This window comes from Ahaetulla prasina, chromosome 1 (genome assembly GCF_028640845.1).
Source record: "Ahaetulla prasina isolate Xishuangbanna chromosome 1, ASM2864084v1, whole genome shotgun sequence".
Taxonomy (NCBI): domain Eukaryota; kingdom Metazoa; phylum Chordata; class Lepidosauria; order Squamata; family Colubridae; genus Ahaetulla; species Ahaetulla prasina.
This window is the reverse complement of record NC_080539.1, coordinates 5,146,782-5,172,500: the sequence shown is the minus strand read 5'-3', so window position 1 is coordinate 5,172,500 and position 25,719 is coordinate 5,146,782. Positions and strand designations below refer to the sequence as shown.

Below are 25,719 nucleotides of genomic sequence, written 5' to 3'. Positions count from 1 at the left end.
AACTAGTTTATCCGTCTTGAAAAATTTTCAACACAACCTTCCTATTATCTTTTTTATCTTTTTAGTTTCTAACCGCTCTTTCGGTTAGTTAGCCATTGGTAAAACAAGCCCCATGTTAAAAAGTATTCTGTTGCTTCCTTTTCTTTTATTTTAAGTGTTAATCTATAATAATAATAATAATAATAATAATAATAATAATAATAATAATAATAATAATAATAATAATAATAATAATAATAATAATAATAATAATAGAGTTGGAAGGGACCTTGGAGGCCTTCTAGTCCAACCCCCTGCCCAGGCAGGAAACCCTACACCACTTCAGACAAATGGTTATCCAACATTTTCTTAAAAATTTCCAGTGTTGGAGCATTTACAGCTTCTGCAGGCAAGTCGTTCCACTTATTGATTGTTTTATCCATCTCAGCGCATTCCAGTGGTGGGATTCAGCCGGTTTCAGACGATTCTGGAGAACCAATTGTTAAATTGCTGGCTGGCCCCTCCCCTCCTCACCCCACCCCTTCCAGAAGTCTCCATGCTCCCGTTTTTTGCTCCCAGGGGGGTGCAGGAGGCGGAGTGCTGCCTTTCACACTCCCTGGCCACGCCCACCATGGCCACGCCCACCCAACCGGTCATTAAGGCGGAGAACCGGTTGTTAAATTATATGAATCCCACCACTGGCACATTCTAATATTTTCTTCATAACACTTGCCTCTGTAGGGATATCTTCATTTTTCCATTGTTGTGCAAACACAATTCTTGGTGCATGTAAAATTAAGTATGTATTCCCTTTATTATGCTGTTCTGGTAATATACCCAACAAGAATATTTTTCTGGTTGCAAATCTATGTGTTCTTTTTTTTTTTTAATTTGCATTTATATCCCGCCCTTCTCCGAAGACTCAGGGCGGCTTACACTATGTTAGCAATAGTCTTCATTCTATTTGTATATTTATATACAAAGTCAACTTATTGCCCCCAACAATCTGGGTCCTCATTTTACCTACCTTATAAGGGATGGAAGGCTGAGTCAACTTGAGCCTGGTGGGGCTTGAACCTGCAGTAATTGCAAGCAGCTGTGTTAATAACAGACTGTCTTAGCAGTCTGAGCCACCAGAGGTATTGCTTTATCGCAGTGGTGAAATGCTCCCGGTTCGGACCGGATCAGGCGATCCGGTAGCGATGGTGGCCGGTGGTTCGGCGAACCGGTAGCAAAAAATCCCTCCCCCCCCACCCATGCCCACCCAATTGCCCGGTCACCCGCTTGCCCACTTTCCGCTTCTTTTTAAAAAATGCTTTTAAAAGGTTTAAAAAAAGGCTCTCATGAACTGCGTGATCATCTGAACCTTTTTTTTAACTTTTAAAAGCATTATTTTACAACCTCTTTGGCTGAAGAGGTTGTAAAAAAAAATGCTTTTAAAAGTAAAAAAAAGTAGCTGATCACACACACCCCGCGCTGTTCTACTTACCCCATGCCTCCTTTTGGCGTGCAAGGGCCTCTGGTGGCTCAGACTGCTAAGTCTGTCTGTTATTAACAGCAGCTGCTTGTAATTACTGCAGGTTCAAGTCCCACCAGGCCCAAGGTTGACTCAGCCTTCCATCCTTTATAAGGTAGGTAAAATGAGGACCCAGATTGTTGGGGGCAATAAGTTGACTTTGTATAATATACAAATGGATGAAGACTATTGCTTGACATAGTGTAAGCCGCCCTGAGTCTTCGGAGAAGGGCGGGATATAAATGCAAATTAAAAATAAATAAAAAAGTGCACCTTTTAGGTTTAGATTTCACCCTGCTTTATCATTTTTTTCTAACCAAGTCTGTATTTTAATCCAGTATTTTTATTTTTTTTTGCCTTTGGACATGTCCCTGAAACCTAATCCTAAAGTCCATTTTTGACCCCCGTACGTATAAGTATATTTGAATTTTTATCTCTTGCGTATCTAGAATTGCGAGAGACATATTGCTTCAACGATAGGATCAAATTCTTTCACGTTCACAACCCCAATCTATGGGGTTTTTTTTGTGCGTTTGCAAAACACGTCAAGGACCAAAAATGATCCCTGCTAGATTCTTGGTGCTGGGGGGGGGGGAGCCATTTATGACTGGTCCTCGGGCTTATGACCGTCACAGCATTTCCCCACGATCACATGATTAAAATTTGGGCTCTGGGCACCTGGCATGTAGTTTTCCATTTACAACTCCCCGAGTGGCTTCGGACCGAGTGATTCATGTAAGAACTGGAGTGCTTTTGCGTAACCCTTCTGGCAAAAGAGGTCGTAACAGCAGGGCGACTCACTTAGCAACCGTCTTGCTTAGCAATGGAAATTCTGCTCTCAACTGCGGTCATAAGTCGAGGAGTACTTGTATATATATACAAAGTCAACTTATTGCCCCCAACAATCTGGGTCCTCATTTTACCTACCTTATAAGGGATGGAAGGCTGAGTCAACTTGAGCCTGGTGGGGCTTGAACCTGCAGTAATTGCAAGCAGCTGTGTTAATAACAGACTGTCTTAGCAGTCTGAGCCACCAGAGGTATTGCTTTATCGCAGTGGTGAAATGCTCGGTTCGGACCGGATCAGGCGATCCGTAGCGATGGTGGCCGGTGGTTCGGCGAACCGGTAGCAAAAAATCCCTCCCCCCCCACCCATGCCCACCCAATTGCCCGGTCACCCGCTTGCCCACTTTCTGCTTCTTTTAAAAATGCTTTTAAAAGTAAAAAAAAAGTAGCTGATCACACACACCCCGCACTGTTCTACTTACCCCATGTCTCCTTTTGGCGTGCAAGGGCCTCTGGTGGCTCAGACTGCTAAGTCTGTCTGTTATTAACAGCAGCTGCTTGCAATTACTGCAGGTTCAAGTCCCACCAGGCCCAAGGTTGACTCAGCCTTCCATCCTTTATAAGGTAGGTAAAATGAGGACCCAGATTGTTGGGGGCAATAAGTTGACTTTGTATAATATACAAATGGATGAAGACTATTGCTTGACATAGTGTAAGCCGCCCTGAGTCTTCGGAGAAGGGCGGGATATAAATGCAAATTAAAAATAAATAGTAAACTGGTTTAGATTTCACCCTGCTTTATCATTTTTTTCTAACCAAGTTTGTATTTTAATCCAGTATTTTTTTTTTATTATTTTTTTTTTGCCTTTGGACATGTCCCTGAAACCTAATCCTAAAGTCCATTTTTGACCCCCGTACGATAAGTATATTTCAATTTTTATCTCTTTCGTATCTAGAATTGCGAGAGACATATTGCTTCAACGATAGGATTAAATTCTTTCACGTTCACAACCCCAATCTATCGGGTTTTTTTGTGCGTTTGCAAAACACGTCAAGGACCAAAAATGATCCCTGCTAGATTCTTGGTGCTGGGGGGGGGGGAAGCCATTTATGACCGGTCCTCGGGCTTATGACCGTCACAGCATTTCCTCACGATCACATGATTAAAATTTGGGCGCTGGGCACCTGGCATGTAGTTTTCCATTTACAACTCCCCGAGTGGCTTCGGACCGGGTGATTCATGTAAGAACTGGAGTGCTTTTGCGTAACACTTCTGGCAAAAAAGGTCGTAACAGCAGGGTGACTCACTTAGCAACCGTCTTGCTTAGCAATGGAAATCTGCTCTCAACTGCGGTCATAAGTCGAGGAGTACTTGTATATATATATTTTTAAAAGATGATAGGAGATGATAATTTGGTCATTTGGTTCTCCAAGACATCTCCATTGCTAGGGCTTAACCTTAAACATTGAGATGGATCACTCCAGGGTGACCTTTCCCCAACCTGGTCCTTCATGTCTCCCAATGGGCAACCATTTCTGTTGTAACTGAACTGTAACCCTCCTCCTTCACCTTCTCCTTCTCCTTCTCCTCTTCCTCTTCCTCCTCCTCCGCCTCTTCCTCCTCCTCTTCCTCTTCTTCCTCCTCCCCCTCTTCCTCTTCTTCCTCCTCCTCTTCCTTCTCCTCCTCCCTCTCCCTCTCCTCCTCCTCCTCTTCCTCCTCCTCTTCCTCCTCCTCCCCTTCCTTCTTCTTCCTCCTCCTCCCTCTCCCTCTCCTCCTCCTCTGCCTCTGCCTCTTCCTCCTCCTCTTCCTCCTCCTCCTCCCTCTCCCTCTCCTCCTCCTCCGCCTCCTCCTCTTCCTCCTCCTCCTCTCCTCTTCCTCCTCCTCTTCCTCCTCCTCCTTCCTCCTCCTCCTCTCCTCTCCTCCTCCTCTGCCTCTGCCTCTTCCTCCTCCTCTTCCTCCTCCTCCTCCCTCTCCCTCTCCTCCTCCTCCGCCTCCTCCTCTTCCTCTTCCTCCTCCTCCTCTTCCTTCTCCTCCTCCTCCTCTACTACTACTACTACTATTTTCTTTTTGAATGATGAAACCACCAAGGATCCCACAGTTCTCCTCCTCCTCCCTACAGTTAGTCCTCAACTTACAACAGTTCATTTAGTGACCCTTCAAAGTTACAACAGCACCAAAAAAAAGAGACTTGTGCCCCTTTCCCCCCCCCCCATACGACCGTTGCAGCATCCCCATGGTCACGTGAACAAAATCCAGACGTTTAGCAACTGACTCATACATATGACGGTTGCAGCCTCCTGGCGGGAAGTCCTGCGATCCCCTTTAGCGACCTTCTAACAGCCGGGAAGCCGGCTTCACTTAACAACCGCCTTACTAACTGAACAACTGCAGTGATTCAGGGAACCTCCGTGGCAAGGAAGCTCGTACAACGGGGCCAAACTCACTTGCCCATGGTCTCGCGTAGCGACGGAAATTTGGGCCTCCGTTGTGGTCGTAAGTCGAGGACAACCTGTATCCGCTGTTGGTGCTGAAAATGTTAATAATCCCTTGCTCCTGACTGCCTCCAAATAAGAAGATTAAGCTCAGTTACGCAGTGAATGTTTAACTTTTAAGTTACACAACTAGTTTCATTCATTTCCTGTTAAATGACAGCACCTTCTGGAGAATTCCCTCACGCCACGGCCGTTAGCGGAGTCACCTTTGCCTCTTTGCGTCCCTAACCACGATCCAGGTCAAATGGCACTCACAGGTAGTCCTCGACATACGGCCGTTCGTTTAGTGACCGTTCGAATTCACCACGGCACAGAACCAAGCGACTTAGGACCCGTTTTTCCACACTTAACGTCCCCGTGGTTCACATCCGATCCAAATTCAGGTACATTTGGCAGGTGGCTCGTATTTATGACGGTTGAGGCGCCCCCGGGGGTCACGTGATCCCCTTTTGCGACCTTCTGACCAGCAAAGCCAACGGGGAAGCCAGATTCGCTTAACGACCGTGTGCCCAACTGAACCACTGCTGTGATTCACTTCACAACTGTGGCAAGAAAGATCCTAAAATGGGGGCGAAACTCTCGTTAAGCCAATCGCTGCCGTTGTTAAATTAGTCACACAGTTGTTAAGTGAACCTGGTTTCCCTTCTTGTTGGAAGGTCGCAAAAGAAGATCATGGGACAAGGCAGCCGTCATAAATAAGAACCGGTTGCCAAGCATCCAGATTTTGATCATGGGACCGTGGGAATACCGCGTGTGAAAAACAGCCATAAGTCACTTTTTGGAGCGCCGTTGTAATTTCAAACGGCCACTAAATGAAACTGTCATAAAGTGAGGAGAGCCTGTGGTTTTCATCCATTGCTTTTTGTCCTGCCTTTCGGGCAGGGGTCTCCAACCTTGGCTACTTTAAGCCTGGAGGACTTCAACTCCCAGAATTCCCCAGCCAGCTTTGCTGGCTGGGGGATTCTGGGAGTTGAAGTCCTCCAGGCTTAAAGTTGCCAAGGTTGGAGACCCCTGCTTTGGGGAATAGGTTGACCCCAATGGACATTAGCCCACTCCACATGGTCTGGCAGAAGCTGTCAATCAAAGACTTTCAGCCAGCAGGGTCTTTTCTTCCACGCCCCCCCCCCAACTCTATAGAATATTTCCCTTGTTTGGTGCTTTGAGTCTATTTGTAAAAAAATTAAAAGTGACATCCAAATTAATAAATGAAACTACCTTCTTCCACAAACACACTCCTGCCAGGCACTGAACACTATACAATTAGTCCTCAGCTAACAACACTTCATTTACTGACCGTCCAAAGTTAGAACGGCCCTGAAAAACAGTGACCTAGGACCAGGGGTGAAATGCTCCCGGTTTGGACCGGTTCGGGCGAAACAGTAGCAATAACGGCTGGTGGTTTGGATCACTGGTAGCGATGGTGGCTCAAGGCTCCGCCCACCCGCCCAGTCGTCTTTACTTCCTGGTTTTAACCAGGAAGTAACCTGTTTTTTGCTCTCTGCGCATGCGCAGAAGGGTTTCCGCATGCACAGGGGATGGGTTTCAGCAGGTTCTGACCAGTTCTGGCGAACCGGTAGCGGAAATTTTGAGTAGTTCGGAGAATCGGTAGTAAAAATTCTGACTGGCCCCGCCCCCATCTACTCTCTGCCTCCCGAGTCCCAGCTGATCAGGAGGAATTGGGGATTTTGCAGTAATCTTCCCGTGGAGTGGGGTGGGAATGGGGATTTTACAGTATTCTTCCCCTGGAGTGGGATGGGAATGGAGATTTTACAGTATTCTTCCCCTGTAGTGGGGAGGGAATGGAGATTTTACAGTAACCTTCCCCTGGACTGGGGTAGGAATGGAGATTTTACAGTAACCTTCCCCTGGAATGCGGAGGGAATGGAGATTTTACAGTAACCTTCCCCTGGAGTGGGGAGGGAATGGAGATTTTGCAGTAACCTTCCCCTGGCGTGGGGAGGGAATGGAGATTTTACAGTAACCTTCCCCTGGAGTGGGGAGGGAATGGAGATTTTTTTTTTGTTTTTGTTTACATTTATACCCCGCCCTTCTCCGAAGACTCAGGGCGGCTTACAGTGTATAAGGCAATAGTCTCATTCTATTTGTATATTTTGCAGTAACCTTCCCCTGGAGTGGGGAGGGAATGGAGATTTTACAGTAACCTTCCCCTGGAGTGCAGAGGGAATGGAGATTTTACAGTAACCTTCCCCTTGAGTGGGGTGGGAATGGAGATTTTACAGTATTCTTCCCCTGGAATGAGGTGGGAATGGAGATTTTACAGTAACCTTTCCCTGCCACGCCCACCAAGCCACACTCACAGAACAGGTAGTAAAAAAATTTGAAACCCACCACTGATCGGTGCGTGCTTCCAAACCGGTAGGGAAGTTAAGTAGATTTCACTCCTGCCTAGGACCATTTTTCACACGTATGACCGTTGCAGCATTCCCCACGGTCGCGTGATCAAATTGGCAACCGACTCCTAATAATGACGGTTTTCGCTCTCCTGGGGGTGTGTGATCTTCGTTGCGACGTTGTAACCAGCACGGGGAAACCACGTCCGCTTAACAGCCATGCTCTTCATGAAACCGCCAAAAGCGCTTCGCTTAACGAACATGGCAAGAAAAGTCGTAACAGAAGGAAAACTCACTGAACAAAATTTCTCAGCAAGCGACATCATTTTTGGGCTCCGTTGTGGTCGTACGTCGAGGACTACCTCCAGAGCTAACTAGCTGGCAAGGAGAGTTAAGAATAATTAACAAACCGAGCTGGGAAGCCCGTGGACGACTAAACGATGACTAAGATATGATAATTGGAAGCAGCCATGGCCCCCAGTTGTGTTGCAAGAGCAGAAACGACACTGGGTGCAATTTTACTCTAAACGGTTGCCAAAGCTTTACACCATGTAACGTGGCCATTCATTAACGGATCTGGGTGAAAAGAGACATTCTGGAAAGAAAATACAATTGCCAGTCTCTCCCCAAAGACCCAGGACCAAATCCAGTGGTGGGATTCAGCCGGTTCTCACCAATTCGGGAGAACCGGTTGTTAACTTTCTAAGCAGTTTGGAGAACCCGTTGTTGGAAGAAATCTTATTTTGTGGTTTTTTTCCACTTTACAGGGCTAATCCTGTAAGGAAGGCAGGAAGGAAACATTCTGGTGGTATCTCTAGCCTCATCTTTATTGCCCTGCTTACAGAAACTGCCTCTCGGCTTAACCCGTGTAACATTGTAACAGTTAAGGCGAAGCGCCCATCGACGTGAGTGATGTTGAGTTGGCCACGCCCACACGGTCATGTGACCACCGAGCCATGCCTACCCCAGCTGGTCATTAGGGCAGAGAACCGGTTGTTAAATTATTTGAATCTCACCACTGACCAAATCCCCATCTTCGGAAGTCCTCGACTTACGACCACAAGTGAGCTCCAAATTCTTGTTGCTAAGTGAGAAAGTTGTTAAGTGAATTTTTTTTTGCGCCATGTTCCAACCTGTCCTGCCACAGTTGTTGAGGGATCACGGCAGTTGTTAAGTTAGTCACACAGCTGTTAAATGAATCTGGCTAAGCCAGACAGTTGCTAAGTGAGCTTTGACCCATTCTACGACTTTTTCTTGCTGCAGTTGTTAAGTGAATCATGGCAGTTGTTAAGTTAGTCACACAGTTGTTAAATGAATCTGGCTAAGCCAGACAGTTGCTAAGTGAGTTTTGACCCATTTTACGACTTTTCTTGCCACTGTTGTTAAGTGAATCATTGCAATTTGTTAAATGATTCACATGGTTGTTAAGTGAATCCAGCCTCCCCGTCAACTTTGTGACCATCGTAAATATGAGTCCGTTGCCAAGCATCCGAAATTTGATCGCGTGGCCACGGAACTGCTGCAACGGTGTGTGAAAAACGGTTGTGAGTGTTTTTTCCCCCCGATGCCGTTGTAACTTTAAACAGTCACTAAATAAACTGCCGTAAGTCGAGGACTGCCCGTAGTTTAGGATCGCGTCACAGTTCTTTTCCTGTTCGTTTCTGGTTTGCTAAAGAGAAACACTTCATTTATAATCTAGATCGGAAGCAATGTAAAAAGTGCTACAAACATCTCAGATGGTTTATTCTTTCCAGTGGTACATTTGAGTCTGGAAGACAGGTGGTATTTAGCCGGTTCAGACCAGTTTGCCCGAACCAGTAGCGGAAATTGCGAGTGGGCCCGCCCCCCCTGCCCCTGGCTCTATGCCATCCTATTTAGGCACGTTTTTGAGGCCAGGCACATGCACGGAAGGTGCGCACACCAACAAAGTACATGTGCAGAAGGCCGGGCGCATGCATGGACGCGCGCGCTCACATTTGCAAAATGATAGGGAAAGTAAATGAATACCACCTCTGGTCTGGAGAAAGGAAGCCCAACAGGACAACGTCCACCACGGGGGAAAAATGAAGGCGGAGTTCTCGTTTGCCAGATGGTTTAAACGCTGAGAGACGCTCACCGGATTATTTTCATATTTGTTTTTTCCACACACCCCGGACAACAATAAAATTGTGTGTATGTTACCAGCATTGATGATGTCACCTAGTTGAATAGTGACACATCTGCAAGAAAGCAACCAAGCTCAGAGAGCATCAAGGAGCTTAGAGTCATTGTGTCATCTCGTACCTTGTTGTTGTCATTGTCCTCCCCCTCCTCCTCCTCTCCCCCTCCCCCCTCCTCCTCCCCCCCTCCTCCTCCTCCCCACAAACCCCCCCTCCCTTCTAGCACGGATAGTGACACATCTGCAAGAAAGCAACCAAGTTCAGAGAGTATCAAGGACCCTAGAGTCATTGTGTCGTCGTACCTTGTTGTTGTCATCGTCCTCCCCCTCCCCCTCCCCCTCCCCCCTCCTCCTTCCCGCAAACCCACCTCCCTTCTAGCACTGAAGATGTCCCCTAGTTGAATAGTGACACATCTGCAAGAAAGCAACCAAGCTCAGAGAGCACCAAGGAACACACAGTCCTCCTCCTCCTCTTCCTCCTTTACAAACCCCACTCCTTTCTAGCACTGATGATGTCACCTAGCTGGGTAGTGAAACATCTACAAGAAAGCAACCAAGCTCAGAGAACACCCAGGAACACACAGTCCTCCTCCTCCTCCTTACAACACACCCCCTCATTTCTAGCACTGAAGATGTCCCCTAGTTGAATAGTGACACATCTGCAAGAAAGCAACCAAGCTCAGAGAGCACCAAGGACCGCACATATATTCCTATTTATCATCCAAAGCTTCTCTAATTTTCAGGCCTTTTAAATCCAGGGTTTAAAATTGCCTATTGTTGCGGCCAATTTTATCTTGTAGGAATTTAGCACCCACCCCCCTCCTAGAAGAATGAAATATTTTAGAAAATATTTAAAAGGCAGAATATATTTCCCTGGATGAGAAATGGAGAAACATGTTTTAAAGACAAAGCAGCTTCCTGCCTCCCCGTCCCCCTTTGTCAATGGGTCAGAGACAGAAACTCACTCCCCCCCACCTTTGTCAATGGGCCATTAAAGCCTCAGCTAAGCTCACTCATTTCCCCCCCACCTTTGTCAACCATCATCTGCATCATAATAGAACCCATCTAGAACAGAAACTCACCACATGGCACCTGGGAAGATTAAATCAGCCAGCAAGGCTAGCTAAGACTCCCACCCCCTGGGAGTCTGACAGCCAATCAGGATACTCTTCTTGTGCCCCAGGAAATTCAAAGCTCAGAGAAAGCATAAAGCCAGGGAGCACACAGGATCTCGCCCCTTTTCTGTTCAGGAACTCAAGCCGTGTGATCCTGACCACCATTAAACCATCTTTCCAAGCAGTCTCCATGTTTCCAGTGTCTTTGTCCCCACTTGGAACTGAACCCAGATGGATATTTCTTCCAACAATCTCTTACTTCCCAGCCAAGGAAAACCACTCGGCCCTTACGGGGAGCCGTGTTTATCCTACCCTGGGCTCAACCGCCCGTCCTTTTATTTGCTGATTTTAAAAACGTATAATAACAGGTTTTGCTTTTCCTCGTTTCGGATCAAATGATTAATCGCCCTTTTGTTTCATTTACTTCTTTAAGCAGAGAAATTAATATACAGCTGGTCCTCAACTTACGACCACAGTCGTTGTGCCCCAAATTTCCACTGCTAGGCAAAGTCGCGGTTAAGTGAGTTATGCCCCATTTTACGACCTTTATTGCTACTGTTGTTAAGCGAATCGCGGCCATTGTTCAGGGAATCGTGCCGTCGTTAAGCGAAACGGCTTTCCCCCCGTGGACTTTGCTTGTCAGAAGATGACTGGGAAGGTTATCGGTGATCGCATCACCCTGGCCGGCTGCAACCGTGGTGAATACATGCCACTTGGCAAGCGCCCAAATTGCGATCACGTGACCAGGAGGATGCCGCAACGGTTGTAAGTGTGAAAACCGGTCATAAGTCATTTTTTTCAGTGCCGTCGCAACTTCGGTCATTAACCAAAAGGTTTTAAGTCGAGAACTGTGGTTGTCAGTTGAGAACAGAATACTATCCCTGCTTGAGCAGAGGGTTGGACTTGTCGTGTCCCACTCCTCCGCTGACGGCCGGGTCAGGGAAATCCGAATCAGGCGTACCTCTGCAGCTCTGCCAAAGTCCTAGCAAAGTCCTCAGGGCAGGCAGGAGACCAGAAAGTGACTTCAGCAAGATAAGGTAGACTTTGCCTGACTCAGAGAATGCCAGAAAGCAGATCCTTTATATAGGCCATGGGGTGTGGCTCCATGACTCAGCACTTATCCAGGCCTGCCCCTCCCTTCCTTCTGTTGCCTCCGCCTATCAAGTCTTCTGACGCGAGGGTCACTCCAGTCTGCAGCTGTTGGCAATTGACCTCCCTCAGGCTCACATGCTGTGGAGGAGGGGGAGGGGTCTAGTTGCTCCGTTTGCCTGGGCATGGAGCCAGAGCTGGGGGCTGGAGATACTTCCTCCTCTTCAGCCTGTCTGGCCATGGAGCCAGGGGTGGGGCCGGGAGGCATACTAGGACATTCCTCAGCGTTCGAAAGCAGATAAGAAGGCCCCGGCTGTGGTGAGATCGGACGAGACACAACAGGACTAGATGGCCTCCAAAGTCCCTTCCGACTCTGTCCTTCTGTTAACTGCCTTTACTTTAGAATAGAATAGAATAGAATAGAATCTTGGAGTCCTACTCTGTTGTTGCAATAGAATAGAATAGAATAGAATAGAATAGAATAGAATAGAATAGAATAGAATAGAATAGAATAGAATAGAATAGAATAGAATAGAATAGAATAGAATAACAGAGTTGGAAGGGACCTTGAAGGTCTTCTAGTCCAACCCCCTACTCAGGCAGGAAACCCTACACCACTTTAGACAAATGGTTATCCAACATCTTCTCAAAAACTTCCAGTGTTTGAGCATCCACAACTTCTGGAGGCAAGTTGTTCCACTGGTTAATTGTTCTCACTGTTGGGAAATTTCTTCTTATTTCCAGGTTGCTTCTCTCCTTGATTAGTTTCCACCCGTTGCTTCTTGTTCTATCCTCAGTGCTTTGGAGAATAGCTTGACTCCCTCTTCTTTGGGGCAGCCCTTCAAATACTGGAAGACTGCTATCATTGTCACCCCTAATTCTCCTTTTCATTAAACTAGACATACCCAATTCCTGCAGCTGTTATTTATATTTTTCAGCCTCCAGTCCCCTAATCATCTTTGTTGTTCTTCTCTGCACTCTTTCTAGATCCACATCTTTTTTACATTGTGGCGACCAAAACTTGATGCTATATTCCAAGTGTGGCCTTCCCAAGGCATTATAAAGTGATCTTCACACTTTCTCTGCTTGTGGTATATTATCCCTGCAAACGGATTGTAACAAATTAATAGAGTTGGAAGGGACCTTGCGGGTCATCTAATCCAACCCCCTGCCCAAGCAGGAGACCCTCCACCATTTCTGACCGATGGCAGTCCAGTCTCGTCTTGAAAGCTTCTAGCGATGAAGCTCCCACCACTTCCTAAGGCAACTTCTGTTCCATGGGTTGATTGTTCTCACTGTCAGAAAATTTCTCCTTATTTCCAGGTTGAATCTCTCCTTGTTCAGTTTCCATCCATTGTTCCTTGTCTGGCCTTTGGGTGCCTTGGAAAATAGCTTGACCCCCTCCTCTCTGTGGCAGCCCCTCAAATATTTAAAGATGCTATCCTGTCTCATGTGGTCCTTCTCTTCACTAGACTAGCCAGGCCCAGTTCCTGCAACGGTTCATCGTATGTTTTAGCCTCCAGTCCCTAATCATCTTTGTTGTTCTTCTCTGCACTCTTTCTAGATCCACATCTTTTTTACATTGTGGCGACCAAAACTTGATGCTATATTCCAAGTGTGGCCTTCCCAAGGCATTATAAAGTGATCTTCACACTTTCTCTGCTTGTGGTATATTATCCCTGCAAACGGATTGTAACAAATTAATAGAGTTGGAAGGGACCTTGCGGGTCATCTAATCCAACCCCCTGCCCAAGCAGGAGACCCTCCACCATTTCTGACCGATGGCAGTCCAGTCTCGTCTTGAAAGCTTCTAGCGATGAAGCTCCCACCACTTCCTAAGGCAACTTCTGTTCCATGGGTTGATTGTTCTCACTGTCAGAAAATTTCTCCTTATTTCCAGGTTGAATCTCTCCTTGTTCAGTTTCCATCCATTGTTCCTTGTCTGGCCTTTGGGTGCCTTGGAAAATAGCTTGACCCCCTCCTCTCTGTGGCAGCCCCTCAAATATTTAAAGATGCTATCCTGTCTCATGTGGTCCTTCTCTTCACTAGACTAGCCAGGCCCAGTTCCTGCAACGGTTCATCGTATGTTTTAGCCTCCAGTCCCCTCATCATCCTGGTTGCTCTTCTCTGCGCTTTTTCTAGAGTCTCAACATCTTTTTTTATAGTGTGGGGACCAAAACTGAATGCAGTACTCCAGGTGTGTGGCCTTAATAAGACTTTATAGAGTGGTATTAGTACCTCCCTTGATCTTGGTTGTATCCCTCTATTAATGCAATTTAGGATTGCATTGGCTGTTTTTTGGCTGCGTCTTCCACGCAAGATGCTCAAACTCGCACGGAGGGAAAAGCAGCCACCCTCCAAATACCGAATGCAAAATTCCCAAATCCCTATCCTTGCCAATGAGGACTAGGCCCTTGCAATAAATAACAGCTTCGAAGGGCAGCACCCGCTTCTCCGGGGCCCTGCTATTTTTAATGGCCAGTAGATCTGACTTGGCAGAAGAGTTGGGTTTCATAACAGCTCCTGGAATCTCATCCGTCATTTGACCCCGTGACCATTAATCTTGGAAACATCCCAGCGGCCCAAATCAACTTCCCACCCATGTCTACACACGTCCGAATTTCTCAACCGGCTGCTCCTCCCCGTCTTTTATTGGTTCTGGACAGACTCTCTCGCTCGCTCTTTGCCCAAAAAGTATCGGACCGTAAAGACGACCGTCCAGGAGTCCAGATCTGCTTGAAGTCTTGTCCTGCAGTGGATGAAAAACGTTCTTGAGATCAAGCAGAAGAAACCCGATTTTTTTTTTTAGAAACCTCAAAAAAATCCTTTCGCCACTACCACCCCTGCGACCTATGGATCAAGGGGCTTCAGTTTTGGAGAAGCCCCCGCTCGGCCAGTCACCTGACGAAGATCCCAAAAGTTCGATTCTTCCCTGCTGCAGGAAATTATGTCGGCTGTTTCCATCCAATTTCTGGGAAGAGGTGAAGAGTATTTTGGTGATGGCCGGGCCGTTGGTAAGTCTTCTTTCCTTTTGCCAACTTGCAGCCCATCAGAGATGTTCGTAAGGCAGCTTTTTTTTAAAAAAACAACAACATAGAATAACAGAGTTATCTTGTAGGTCTTCCAATCCAAACCCCTGCTCAAGCAGGAGAATCGGTATCATTTCTGACAAATTGTTGTCCAATCTCTTCCAGTGATGTAGCACCTACAACTTCTGGTGTTAAGCTGTTCCACTGGTTAATTGTTCTCACTGTCAGGAAATTTCTCCTTAATTCCAGGTTGCTTCTCTCCTTGATTCGTTTCCACCCATTGCTTTTTGTCCTGCCCTCAGGTGCTTTGGAGAATAGCTTGACTCCCTCTTCTTTGGGGCAGCCCCTGAGAGAGTGGAAGACTGCTATCATGTCTCCCCTAGTCCTTCTTTTCATCAAATTAGACATACCCAGTTCCTGCAACCGTTCTTCATATGTTTTAGCCTCCAGTCCCCTAATCATCTTTATTGCTCTTCTCTGCACTCTTTCTAGAGTCTCAACCAAAACTGGATGCAATATTCCAAGTGTGGCCTTACCAAGGCCTTATAAAGTGGCATTAACACTTCACGTGATCTTGATTCTATCCCTCTGTTTATGCAGCCCAGAACTGTGTTGGCTTTTTTGGCAGCTGCAGCACACAGCTGGCTCATATTTAAATGATTGTCCATTAGGACTCCAAGATTCACCAAATTCTCTCTTGGCTTAGCCACAGTCGGCCAGCTTTCATTTTTATTTTATTTCTTTATAGAGATTCTCAGTCATCCATGTACCAGGTCATGGTTGTCCCAAAGGTACTTTTCCCAAAGGCAACTGGACTTTCTAGGTTTTTCTTCCTTGAGTCTGTCCAGAACCAATAAAAGTTTCTTCAGTTCTGAAGAAGTAAAATGTTTTCCAAAGAAACATTTTTCGAAGAAACATTTCAAAAAAACAACAGCTAGAAAGTTAATTTGCCTTTTGAAAAGAGCACTTTGGGGATTTTTACTTCTTTTATTTATTAAATTTGCTAGCGGTTTGTGGTTTCGCGGCAACCAAACTGCCCTTGGCAACTAAACTCCAATATCTAAGAGGCTGCCACGATTAAAGGATTGGAGGCTGAAACATATAAAGAACGGTTACGGGAATTGGGTATGTCTAGTCCAATGAAGAGAAGGACTAGGCGAGACATGATAAAAAGTCTTCCAATATTTAAGGGGTAACCAAAAATAAGAAGGAGTCAACCCAAGGGTTTCACCCCAAGGGTGAAATTCTACCAGTTCGGGAGACCCGGTAGTAATAAAAGCTACCGGTTCAGGCAAACTGGTAGTTAAAAAAAGCTACCGATTCTTCCTAACCGGTATTTTTGATGATCAGTTGTGCCGCGAGATTTATATTCGCTGCTTTCCAGCAAATCTAAATCGTGTTACACAGCTTTTCCCTTCCCCTCGCTGTTCTACTTACTTTCAAAAGGCCCCTTTTAATAATAATAATAATAATAATAATAATAATAATAATAATAATAATAATAATAATAATAATAATAAAGACTAAACACTTGGGAAATGTTTGACTAGTGATCTGTGATATGAAATCCAGCAAAATTATCTCGTTGTCAAGGTTCCAGAAAAACCTCTTCTGCATAAAAAAACTCAGAAGCCGTTGTTTTTCAGAGTTCTTTACTAGCATGAGGAAACTGGCACACGATGAGTGAAATTCCAAAACTGAATTTCCGGATTCTTTTCCCAGTTATACAAACCCCAAGAGTCCCACCCCCCTGACCCCTTTGATGGTCACATGGTCCCACGTTCTCCCAGTTCATTCGAATATTTTCTTGCTACTCTTCCTGCAGATGTGAACACCATCCGACCTTGACTGCTTGAAGAATGTTACCATACCCCTCAGCCCCCCTTCTTCCCCTCAGGGGAAAAATGTGGCAGCGTCTGGAACCCTAAAGTCTAGTATGGTTTCCAGGCCTGACAGGCGTCCCCCCCTTGGAAAAGAAGCTATATCCTAGGAAAGAAAACAAAGAGTTGATAAAGAAGAGTGTCAGTGGTCCACACTTCCCTTCTACCCCCCCTCCCCTCTCCAAGAGGTTTTTTTGGTTTGTCAGGGAAAGTGTCGTGAAATTGTTTAATCAAATTGTCCGCATTTACTTTCCAACTTTTGACCCAAGTAGATTCAGATAATGGATATCCCTTCCAGTGGACTAAATATTGCAATTGACCTCTGTATAGTCTAGAGTCAAGGATTTTCTTGATTTCATAGTGGGTTTCACCTTGGATTATCAAGAGTGGTGGGGGAGCGGCAGGTTGAGGTCTCAGACCAGACTGTCTAGCAGGTTTTAATAAGCTGGTATGGAATACCGGGTGGATTTTCCCCAACATTCGAGGGAGCTTGAGTTGGATGGTAGCGGGATTAATAATTTTTACAATGGGGAAAGGACCCAAAAATTTTGGACCAAATTTTCTGCTGGGTATTCTCAACCTCAGATACTTAGTAGATAAAAAGACTTTATCTCCAATGCAAAAAGGGGGTTGAAGGGAACGGTGTTTATCAGCTTGGGCTTTGTAATACCGAGCTGTCACAGCTAAGGCCTTTTTTGTATTTTCCCAACCTTTTTTCAACGAATTCATCCAGTGAACAAGTAACCAGTGGAACAACTTGCCTCCAGAAGTTGTGGGTGCTCCAACACTGGAGGTTTTCAAGAAGAGATTAAACAGGGGGTTGGACTAGAAGACCTTCAAGGTCCCTTCTGATACTCTGCTAAACTCCATTATACAGCTCTGATTTGAGGTTAGGTTTTACACCCTGAGAGCTATCCTGATGCTCAGGTGCGAAGCAAGCATCTCTCAGTCCAAATGTTGATTGATCCTGCAATCTTGGGAGAGAAATTGAAGGAAAAGAGCTGTTGTATTATGGTCAAACATTAAGAATCTTGTTTGGCTGCCAAGTTTTACTCCGAGTTGCATTTTGACCACATGTTAGTGGCCTGCTGCTTCGTTTAAACATTTTATTGCCTTTTATTTCTTAATTATTTAAGATTTCCTTTTTGAGATTGAAGTGGAAGCAAAGAGATGGTTAAATTTAGCGGGATTGGAACAACTGATTCAAGCCCCAGTATTAGACTGCATTATCGCATGAGTTTAATCTACCACTGAGCTTTAAATTTTTTGGTTATAATACTTTAATCCAGGGTTTCTTAACCTTAGAAACTTTAAGAGTGGTGGACTTCAACTCCCAAAATTCCCAGACAGTGTGCTTTAAGATGGGTGGACTTCCACTCCCAGAATCCTCCAGCCTGCATGCTTTAAGATGGGTGGACTTCAATTCCCAGAATCCTCCAGCCTGCATGCTTTAAGAGGGGTGGACTTCCACTCCCAGAATCCTCCAGCCAGCATGCTTTAAGATGGGTGGACTTCAATTCCCAGAATCCTCCAGCCTGCATGCTTTAAGAGGGGGGGACTTCCACTCCCAGAATCCCCCAGCCAGCATGCTTTAAGTTGGGTGGGCTTCCACTCCCAGAATCCCCCAGCCAGCATGCTTTAAGATGGGTGGACTTCCACTCCCAGAATCCTCCAGCCTGCATGCTTTAAGATAAGTGTACTTCAACTCCCAGAATTCCTCAGCCTGCATGCTTTAAGATGGGTGGACTTCTACTCCCAGAATTCCTCAGCCTGCATGCTTTAAGATAGGTGTACTTCAACTCCCAGAATTCCTCAGTCTGCATGCTTTAAGATAGGTGTACTTCAACTCCCAGAATTCCTCAGCCTGCATGCTTTAAGATGGCTGGACTTCAAGTCCCAGAATCCTCCAGCCTGCATGCTTTAAGATAAGTGGATTTCAACTCCCAGAGTTCCCCAGCCAGCATGCTTTACGATGGGTGGACTTCAATTCAGCATGCTGGCAGGGGAATTCTGGGTGTTGAAGTCCACCTATCTTAAAGTCAGGGGTGAAATACTACCGGTTCGAACCGGTTCGGCCAAACCAGTAGCTATGGCGGCGGGTGGTTCGGTGAACCAGTAGCGATGGTGGCGCAAAGCTCCGCCCACCTGCCTGGTTGTCTTTACTTTCTGGTTTTAACCAGGAAGTAATCTGTTTTTCACCGTCTGCGCATGTGCAGAAGAATTTGCGCATGCACAGAGGGTCTGCGTGCGCATGTGATGTGCGCCGGGCGTGTACACTTCCGAACCGGTAGGGAAGGTAAGTAGATTTCACCCCTGCTTAAAGTCTCCACAGTTGAAAAACATATTTTCATTATACATTATATTTTTTACATTATATTTTTTACATTATACATATAACATTATAATCTACGACTGAACACTAAAATTGCTATTACTACACCGTTTCAACCTATCAGAAACTTAAAGATGCATGACTCCAGATGTGTTGGGGTTTTTTTTTGCATTTATATCCCGCCCTTCTCCGAAGACTCAGGGCGGCTTACACTATATCAAGCAATAGTCTTCATCCATTTGTATATTATATACCAAGTCAACTTATTGCCCCCAACAATCTGGGTCCTCATTTTACCTACCTTATAAAGGATGGAAGGCTGAGTCAACCTTGGGCCTGGTGGGGCTTGAACCTGCAGTAACTGCAAGCAGCTGCTGTTAATAACAGACTGCATTAGTCTGTTGAGCCACCAGAGGTCCCCGGACTACCACGCTTCTGGGTGGCGCTTTGAAGAGTTTCAAATCTTCACCTGCCCTCTCCTCACTTTTTTTCCCCCTTAGACGGTGATTCAGCTCCTGGTGTTCATGATCCACGTCGTCAGCACGATATTTTGCGGCCACATGGGCAAGGTTGAGTTGGCATCCGTTACTCTTGCCATTGCGGTGAGTTTCCCTTTTCAAGTGTTGTTTCCCCCCCCCATCTTCATCGAGTGGTAGCTTCCAGCTGACTGTTGGCTGACCTCTAAAAGCTAAACGGAGTCTCAGCCCTGGTTTTTGCTGGGATGGAAGGAAGACCACAAGGAAACCCCCAAACTCACTTAAGAAATGTCTCGCTTAGCCACAAGAAAAATAGGATTTAAGAGACTATAGATCTGGTTTTGCATCTACCAACCGCAACTAGAATTGTATTTGCACAGCAATGGAAAAACAATGAAACTCCATCAGAGGGGAATGTAATTAAGAAAATATAAGAATGCGCAGAAATGGATAGATTAACGCTCACTATTAAGGATAAAGAAGAAACTGAATATTTTTTGGATATGGGATGTTTTTTATCAATGGCTAGCCCAGGGGTCTGCAAACTTGGCTGTTTTAAGACTCGTGGACTTCAACTCCCAGAGTTACTCAGCCAGCTTTGCTGGCTGAGGAACTCTGGGAGTTGAAGTCCACAAGTCTTAAAAGAGCCAAGTTTGCAGACCCCTTGCTAGACCAATAGATACAGAAGTTAGAAAGGAGGGGATATAAAAAGAGGAAGTGTTAATGTGGAGAGTTGTTAAAGAAGATGAAGTAAAGTATTATTGTTATTATATTATTATACTATTAATATTGTGTTGAATACTACAACAAATATGTGGATTATGATTGTTTAAAAATAACTGTACCCAGATCACACACTTTGATCAAAATTCAATGTTATAGAAAATAAAACAAATCAAACATGGAAAAAAGAAAGAAATTTTGAGCCCAATTGTGGTCGTAAGTTGAGGACTAGCTGTGTTGTATTATCGCTGTGAAGGTGTAGCTGCAATGGGAAATTAAAAAAGGAGCTTGGAGTTTGAAATGTAAATTTTACAATAAGTGGAGCACTAATATTAGGATTAAAAGAGGGATTAAACCTTAATCTCTTTTATAATCTCCCTCTTATGATTTTAGATAAGAGTAGTGTTATGATGCGGTGGCTCAGGGGCTAGGACGTTGAGCTTGTCGATCGAAAGGTTGGCAGCTCAGCGGTTCGAATCCCTGGTGCTGCCATGTAATGGGGTGAGCTCCTGTTACTTGTCCCAGCTTCTGCCAACCTAGCAGTTTCGAAAGCACATAAAAATGCAAGTAGAAAAAATAGGGACCACCTTTGGTGGGAAGGTAACAGCGTTCCGTGCGTCTTTGGCGTTGAGTCATGCCGGCCACATGACCACGGAGACGTCTTCAGACAGCGCTGGCTCTTCGGCTTTGAAACAGAGATGAGCACCGCCCCCTAGAGTCGGCAACGACTAGCACGTATGTGCGAGGGAACCTTTACCTTTACCTAGTGTTATGACCCAGGCCCAAGTAGGTAGTAATAGACGCACTCAGTTCAAAAAAAACAAACAGACTTTATTAGAACAGCTGAGAATTAACTCATTCTCAGCATAGTCCAAACTAAATCAAAACAAATTCCTCCCAACACAAATTCCTCAGTCTTATCACCAACCTTGGTCTAATTAGGCCAACTGCCAAAGGCTTTTCTTGGCAAAAGTTCAGAAGCAGAAGACGCCAATGAGAAACAAATGCAGCAAGACAAAGCTATCAGTGTTGTTTTCCGGCAAAGAGCCCAAATGCCGTTGCTGGTCTTTTAAGCCTTATGGGAGGGGCCGATCATCTCTTGGCCCTACTCCCGAGTCATCCTTTTTGCTTGAGCTACTCTTGCCTTCTGGCAGCTCTTCTCATGTGTGCATTAGGAACAGGCTCCTCCTGTTCCTCTGCCTCACTACTGTCAGCCTCTGGAGGCTCTGGAGTCCGCACATCACTCCCCGATGGCCCTGGCCCCATCTCTGCCTCTGACGCAGAGCCCTCATCCGGGGTTTCCCCAGCCTGCAGGATTGGCCCATGTTCTTCCTCAGTCTCATCACTGTTCGACTCCGCTGCCAGCTCCGCAGGCTGCTGACGGACCACAAGTAACAGCAGGTAGGTAATCTTTGGGTTTTCTAAATTTTTTTCTCCTCTTTCTTCCTGTTTTTAGGTGATCAACGTAACTGGCATTTCTATAGGTTTTGGGCTGTCCTCGGCTTGTGACACATTAATATCTCAGGTAGGTCATAATGCCAACTTTTTACCAGTTTGGGGGGAGATGTGGGGATGGTAAACATGATTTGCCAAGGAAGTCTGTTCTGTCCCTCCTTCGTCTCCGTCCGAGTGATGGCTTAATTAGCCGGCACTATCAGCTCTGGCAGCAGAATAGCGAACGTCTGTCAAGTGTCTCTGTTATCTCCCTCGACGCTGATGTGTCACCCAGGAACAAACTTCAGCTCTTAGTTAATCAGTTGATTTGCCTGCTACGAAGAGGCACAGCAGTTCTTGCTGCCTTTATATCCTATAGGGTGTGGCTCCATGACTCAGCACTTCCTAGGCCTGTCCCACCCCTGCTTCTGTTGTTCCTGCCTCTCCTGCCTATAAAACCTAGGGTCCAGTCAGGCCTGATTGCCATCAGCTGGGTCTAAAGGCGTGGCCTGGGGGGGGGAACGAGTCAGGGGACAGAGGCCTCATTATCTCTTCCACCTGGCCTGCCTCTGGCTTCTGGAGCTGAGCCAGGGAAACCGGTGCTCCCGAGGTAAGTCCTGACGGCCCTTCCCCCTCACTTTCCAAGTCACTTTCTGGCAGGAGGCCCGGCTCGGGGGGCGCAGACACAACAAAGTCAGCCCAGCGTGGATTGGAAATTCTGTGTTTCTATCCAAGCTCGGAGTTTGCCAGATACAGAAAGAAAAAATGTAATCCGTTTTCCTGATTTTTTCCTCTGTTCAGGATGTTTGGAAGGTCTAAATCTGGGGCTGAGCACCCTTCAAAATCCAAAAGAGTAGAATTATTAATTTTCTGCAAAAGAGACTCCATGTTCTCTTTTGCTATTACGTGATTTGTAGGCACTCCTGAGACGGTTATATAAAATGGCTTAGCTGAGGGTTCCTTCGTGCTCTCTGAACTTGGTGGTTTTCTGGCAGAAGTTTCATGACCAAACTAGGTAACATCATCAGTGCTAGAAGGGAGTGGGGTTTGCAAGAAGAAGGAGGAGGAGGAGGAAAACTGAGGGTTCCTCGGTGCTCTCTGAACTTGGTGGTTTTCTTGCAGGAGGAACTCTGGGAGTTGAAGTCCACAAGTCTTAAAAGAGCCAAGTTTGCAGACCCCTGGGCTAGACCAATAGAAACAGAAGTTAGAAAGGAGGGGATATAAAAAGGGCCGTGGTAGCTCAGGCTGTAAGAAGCCTGTTATTAGAACACAGCAGCCTGCAATTACTGCAGGTTCAAGCCCGGCCCAAGGTTGACTCAGCCTTCCATCCTTTATAAGGTAGGTAAAATGAGGACCCAGATTGTTGGGGGGGCAATAAGTTGACTTTGTAAATATACAAAGAGAATGAGACTATTGCCTTATACACTGTAAGCCGCCCCGAGTCTTCGGAGAAGGGCGGGATATAAATGTAAATTTAAAAAAAATAAAAAAGAGGAAATTTAATGCGGAGAGTTGTTAAAGAAAATGATGTAAAGTATTACTGTTATTATATTATTATATTATTAATATTATTGTGGAGGAGGAGGACGAGGACGAGGACGAGGAGGAAGGATAACCAATCAAAAGGTGACTTTAGGAGGAGGACTGACAGATCCTGGAGGTGGAGTCAAAAGAATACTCAGCCTAGCATCCTAACTTAGCCACAAACAAACCTGGCCGAAGCTAACCATTGGTCGAGAAGATTCTTGCCGATAGACTTTTTTTGCAATAAACCCGTTTCCTTGGTCTTTCCCCTTCTTCTTCCAGACTTACGGCGGGAAGAACATGAAACGGGTGGGCACCATCCTCCAACAAGGCGTCCTGATCCTTCTCCTTTGCTGTTTCCCATGCTGGGCATTTTTCATCAATACAGAACAGCTTCTGTTGTTGATTCGGCAGGATCCGGAAGTTTCCAGGTGAGAAAGGAGATCAAGTGAAGTACTAATACCACTCTATAAAGCCTTAGTAAGACCACACCTAGAGTCCAGCACCCAGTTTTGCTCACCACGCTATAAAAAAGATGCTGAGACTAGAAAAAGTGCAGAGAAGAGTAACCAGGATGATTTAGGGGACTGGAGGCTAAAACATACAATGGACGGGTGCAAGAAGTGGGCCTGGCTAGTCTAGTGAAGAGAAGGACCAAGGGAGACAGGATAGCATCTTCCAATATTTGAGAAGGACCTTCCCCTGGGGGCCGCCAGCCGACATTGCTTGGTGGACGGCACCCTGAGAAGCCCCTCTCTGTGTGAGCGTACGGGTCAGTGGGAGGTGTTCGGTAGCAGAAGGCAGTCCCGTAAATACCCTGGCCCTAAGCCATGGAGCGCTTTAAAGGTAGTGACCAAAACCTTAAAGTGCACCTGAGAGACCACAGGAAGCCAGTGCAGTCTGCGCAGGAGTGGTGTTACATGGGAGCCACGTGCAGCTCCCTCTATCACCCGCGCATCTGCATTCTGAACTAACTGGAGCCTCCGGGTGCTCTTCAAGGGGAGCCCCATGTAGAGAGCATGAGTGACCGTGCATAGGGCATCCCGGTCAAGGAAGGGGCGCAACTGGCGGATCAGGCGGACCTGATAAAAATCTCTCTTGGAGACAGCCGTCAAATGATCTTCAAACGACAGCCGTCCATCCAGGAGAACGCCCAAGTTGCGCACCCTTTCCATTGGGGCCAATGATTGGCCCCCAACAGTCAGCTGCAGCTGCAGCTGCAGCTGCAGCTGCAGCTGCAGCTGCAGCTGCAGTCTGGCTTCTGGTCCTTGGTCGTGCTTCATGATCAGTGTGGGTTTGGGTCTGCTTTCTGGGTGGATGTGGTGGTGACATCCTGTGTGGACCTCGTGAGTGTGGGTCTGGTGTCATTCCTCTTGTTAGGGACACGTTTGTCAATAAGGGCAGGTTTCCAAATGGCTGGTAGGCGGGAGGTATCATCTCGTTTGTTCATGCTGTGTGGGCGTTTTTCTATCTCGATGGCTTCTCTGATTATTCTGTTGTTAAAGTGTTCAGTTTTGGCGATAGTTCTGGTCTTTTTAAAGTCAATATCGTGTCCTGTGACTTTAAAGTGTTGGACCAGGGAAGAAGTTGGTTCCTCTTTTTTGAATGAGTTCTTGTGTTCTTCAATGCGTGCACTTATTCTTCTGTTGGTTTGTCCAATGTATGTGGTGGGGCAGGCGGTGCATGGGATTTCATATACTCCTTGAATATATATATATATATATTCTTATATATATATAAGTTTTCTGAGGTTTTCGTGGGTGTTTGTATGTAGGTCTTTGGTTATTCGGGTTTTCTCCTAGGTAAAATTGGAAGTGTCTTGGCGACGTTTCAACGAAGTCTCATTCGTCGGCTTCAGCTTCGTGCTTCTGGGAGCAATGTGTGACTGCAGCTGTTTCTTCCTTTTTAACTGCTAGTGGGGGTTTGAACTGATTGGGTGGGAGCTCTGATTGGCTGGGGTGTGTCCTCTTTGGGTGGTTGTGCTCAGATTAGTCTGAGCTGCAGGGGGATTTGAGCTGGTGAGCTGCATAGCTGTTGTTTGGCTTCGTGTTCGTGGTGGTGCTACATCTTCATAGTGGGTGTCAGTCTGCTGCATGTATGGATTGGAGGGGTTTGAAATGGTTAATGTTGCAGCTGCGGTCTGGCTTCTGGAGCTGAGCCAGGAAGCCGGTGCTCCTGAGGTAAGTCCTGACGGCCTTCCCCCTCACTTTCCAAGTCACTTTCTGGCAGGAGGCCCGGCTCGGGGGGCGCAGACACAACAAAGTCAGCCCAGCATGGATTGAAAATTCTGTGTTTCTATCCAAGCTCGGAGTTTGCCAGATACAGAAAGAAAAAATGTAATCCGTTTTCCTGATTTTTTCCTCTGTTCAAGATGTTTGGAAGGTCTAAATCTGGGGCTGAGCAGCCTTTAAAATCCAAAAGACTAGAATTATTAATTTTCTGCAAAGAGACTCCATGTTCTCTTTTGCTATTACATGATCTGAAGGCGCTCCTGAGACGGTTATATAAAATGGCTTCGTGCTCTCTGAACTTGGTGGTTTTCTTGCAGAAGTTTCATGACCAAACTAGGTAACATCATCAGTACTAGAAGGGAGTGGGGTTTGCAAGAAGAAGGAGGAGGAGGAAAGCTGAGGGTTCCTCGGTGCTCTCTGAACTTGGTGGTTTTCTTGCAGGAGGAACTCTGGGAGTTGAAGTCCACAAGTCTTAAAAGAGCCAAGTTTGCAGACCCCTGGGCTAGACCAATAGAAACAGAAGTTAGAAAGGAGGGGATATAAAAAGGGCCGTGGTAGCTCAGGCTGTAAGAAGCCTGTTATTAGAACACAGCAGCCTGCAATT

The 25,719-nt window shown here is 46.1% G+C and overlaps 1 protein-coding gene across 1 annotated transcript in view; it reads left to right on the top strand.

The window, feature by feature from the left end:
- The first annotated feature begins 13,943 nt into the window (after window positions 1–13,943).
- Window positions 13,944–25,719, top strand: part of LOC131188645 (multidrug and toxin extrusion protein 1-like) — a 40,841-nt gene continuing 29,065 nt past the window's right edge. The window contains exons 1-4 of the mRNA XM_058164051.1: window positions 13,944–14,500; window positions 19,228–19,329; window positions 21,383–21,451; window positions 23,167–23,315. Of these exons, the coding sequence (XP_058020034.1) occupies window positions 14,339–14,500; window positions 19,228–19,329; window positions 21,383–21,451; window positions 23,167–23,315 (482 nt within the window). The 5' untranslated portion in view covers window positions 13,944–14,338. The remainder of the gene's footprint in view (window positions 14,501–19,227; window positions 19,330–21,382; window positions 21,452–23,166; window positions 23,316–25,719) is intronic.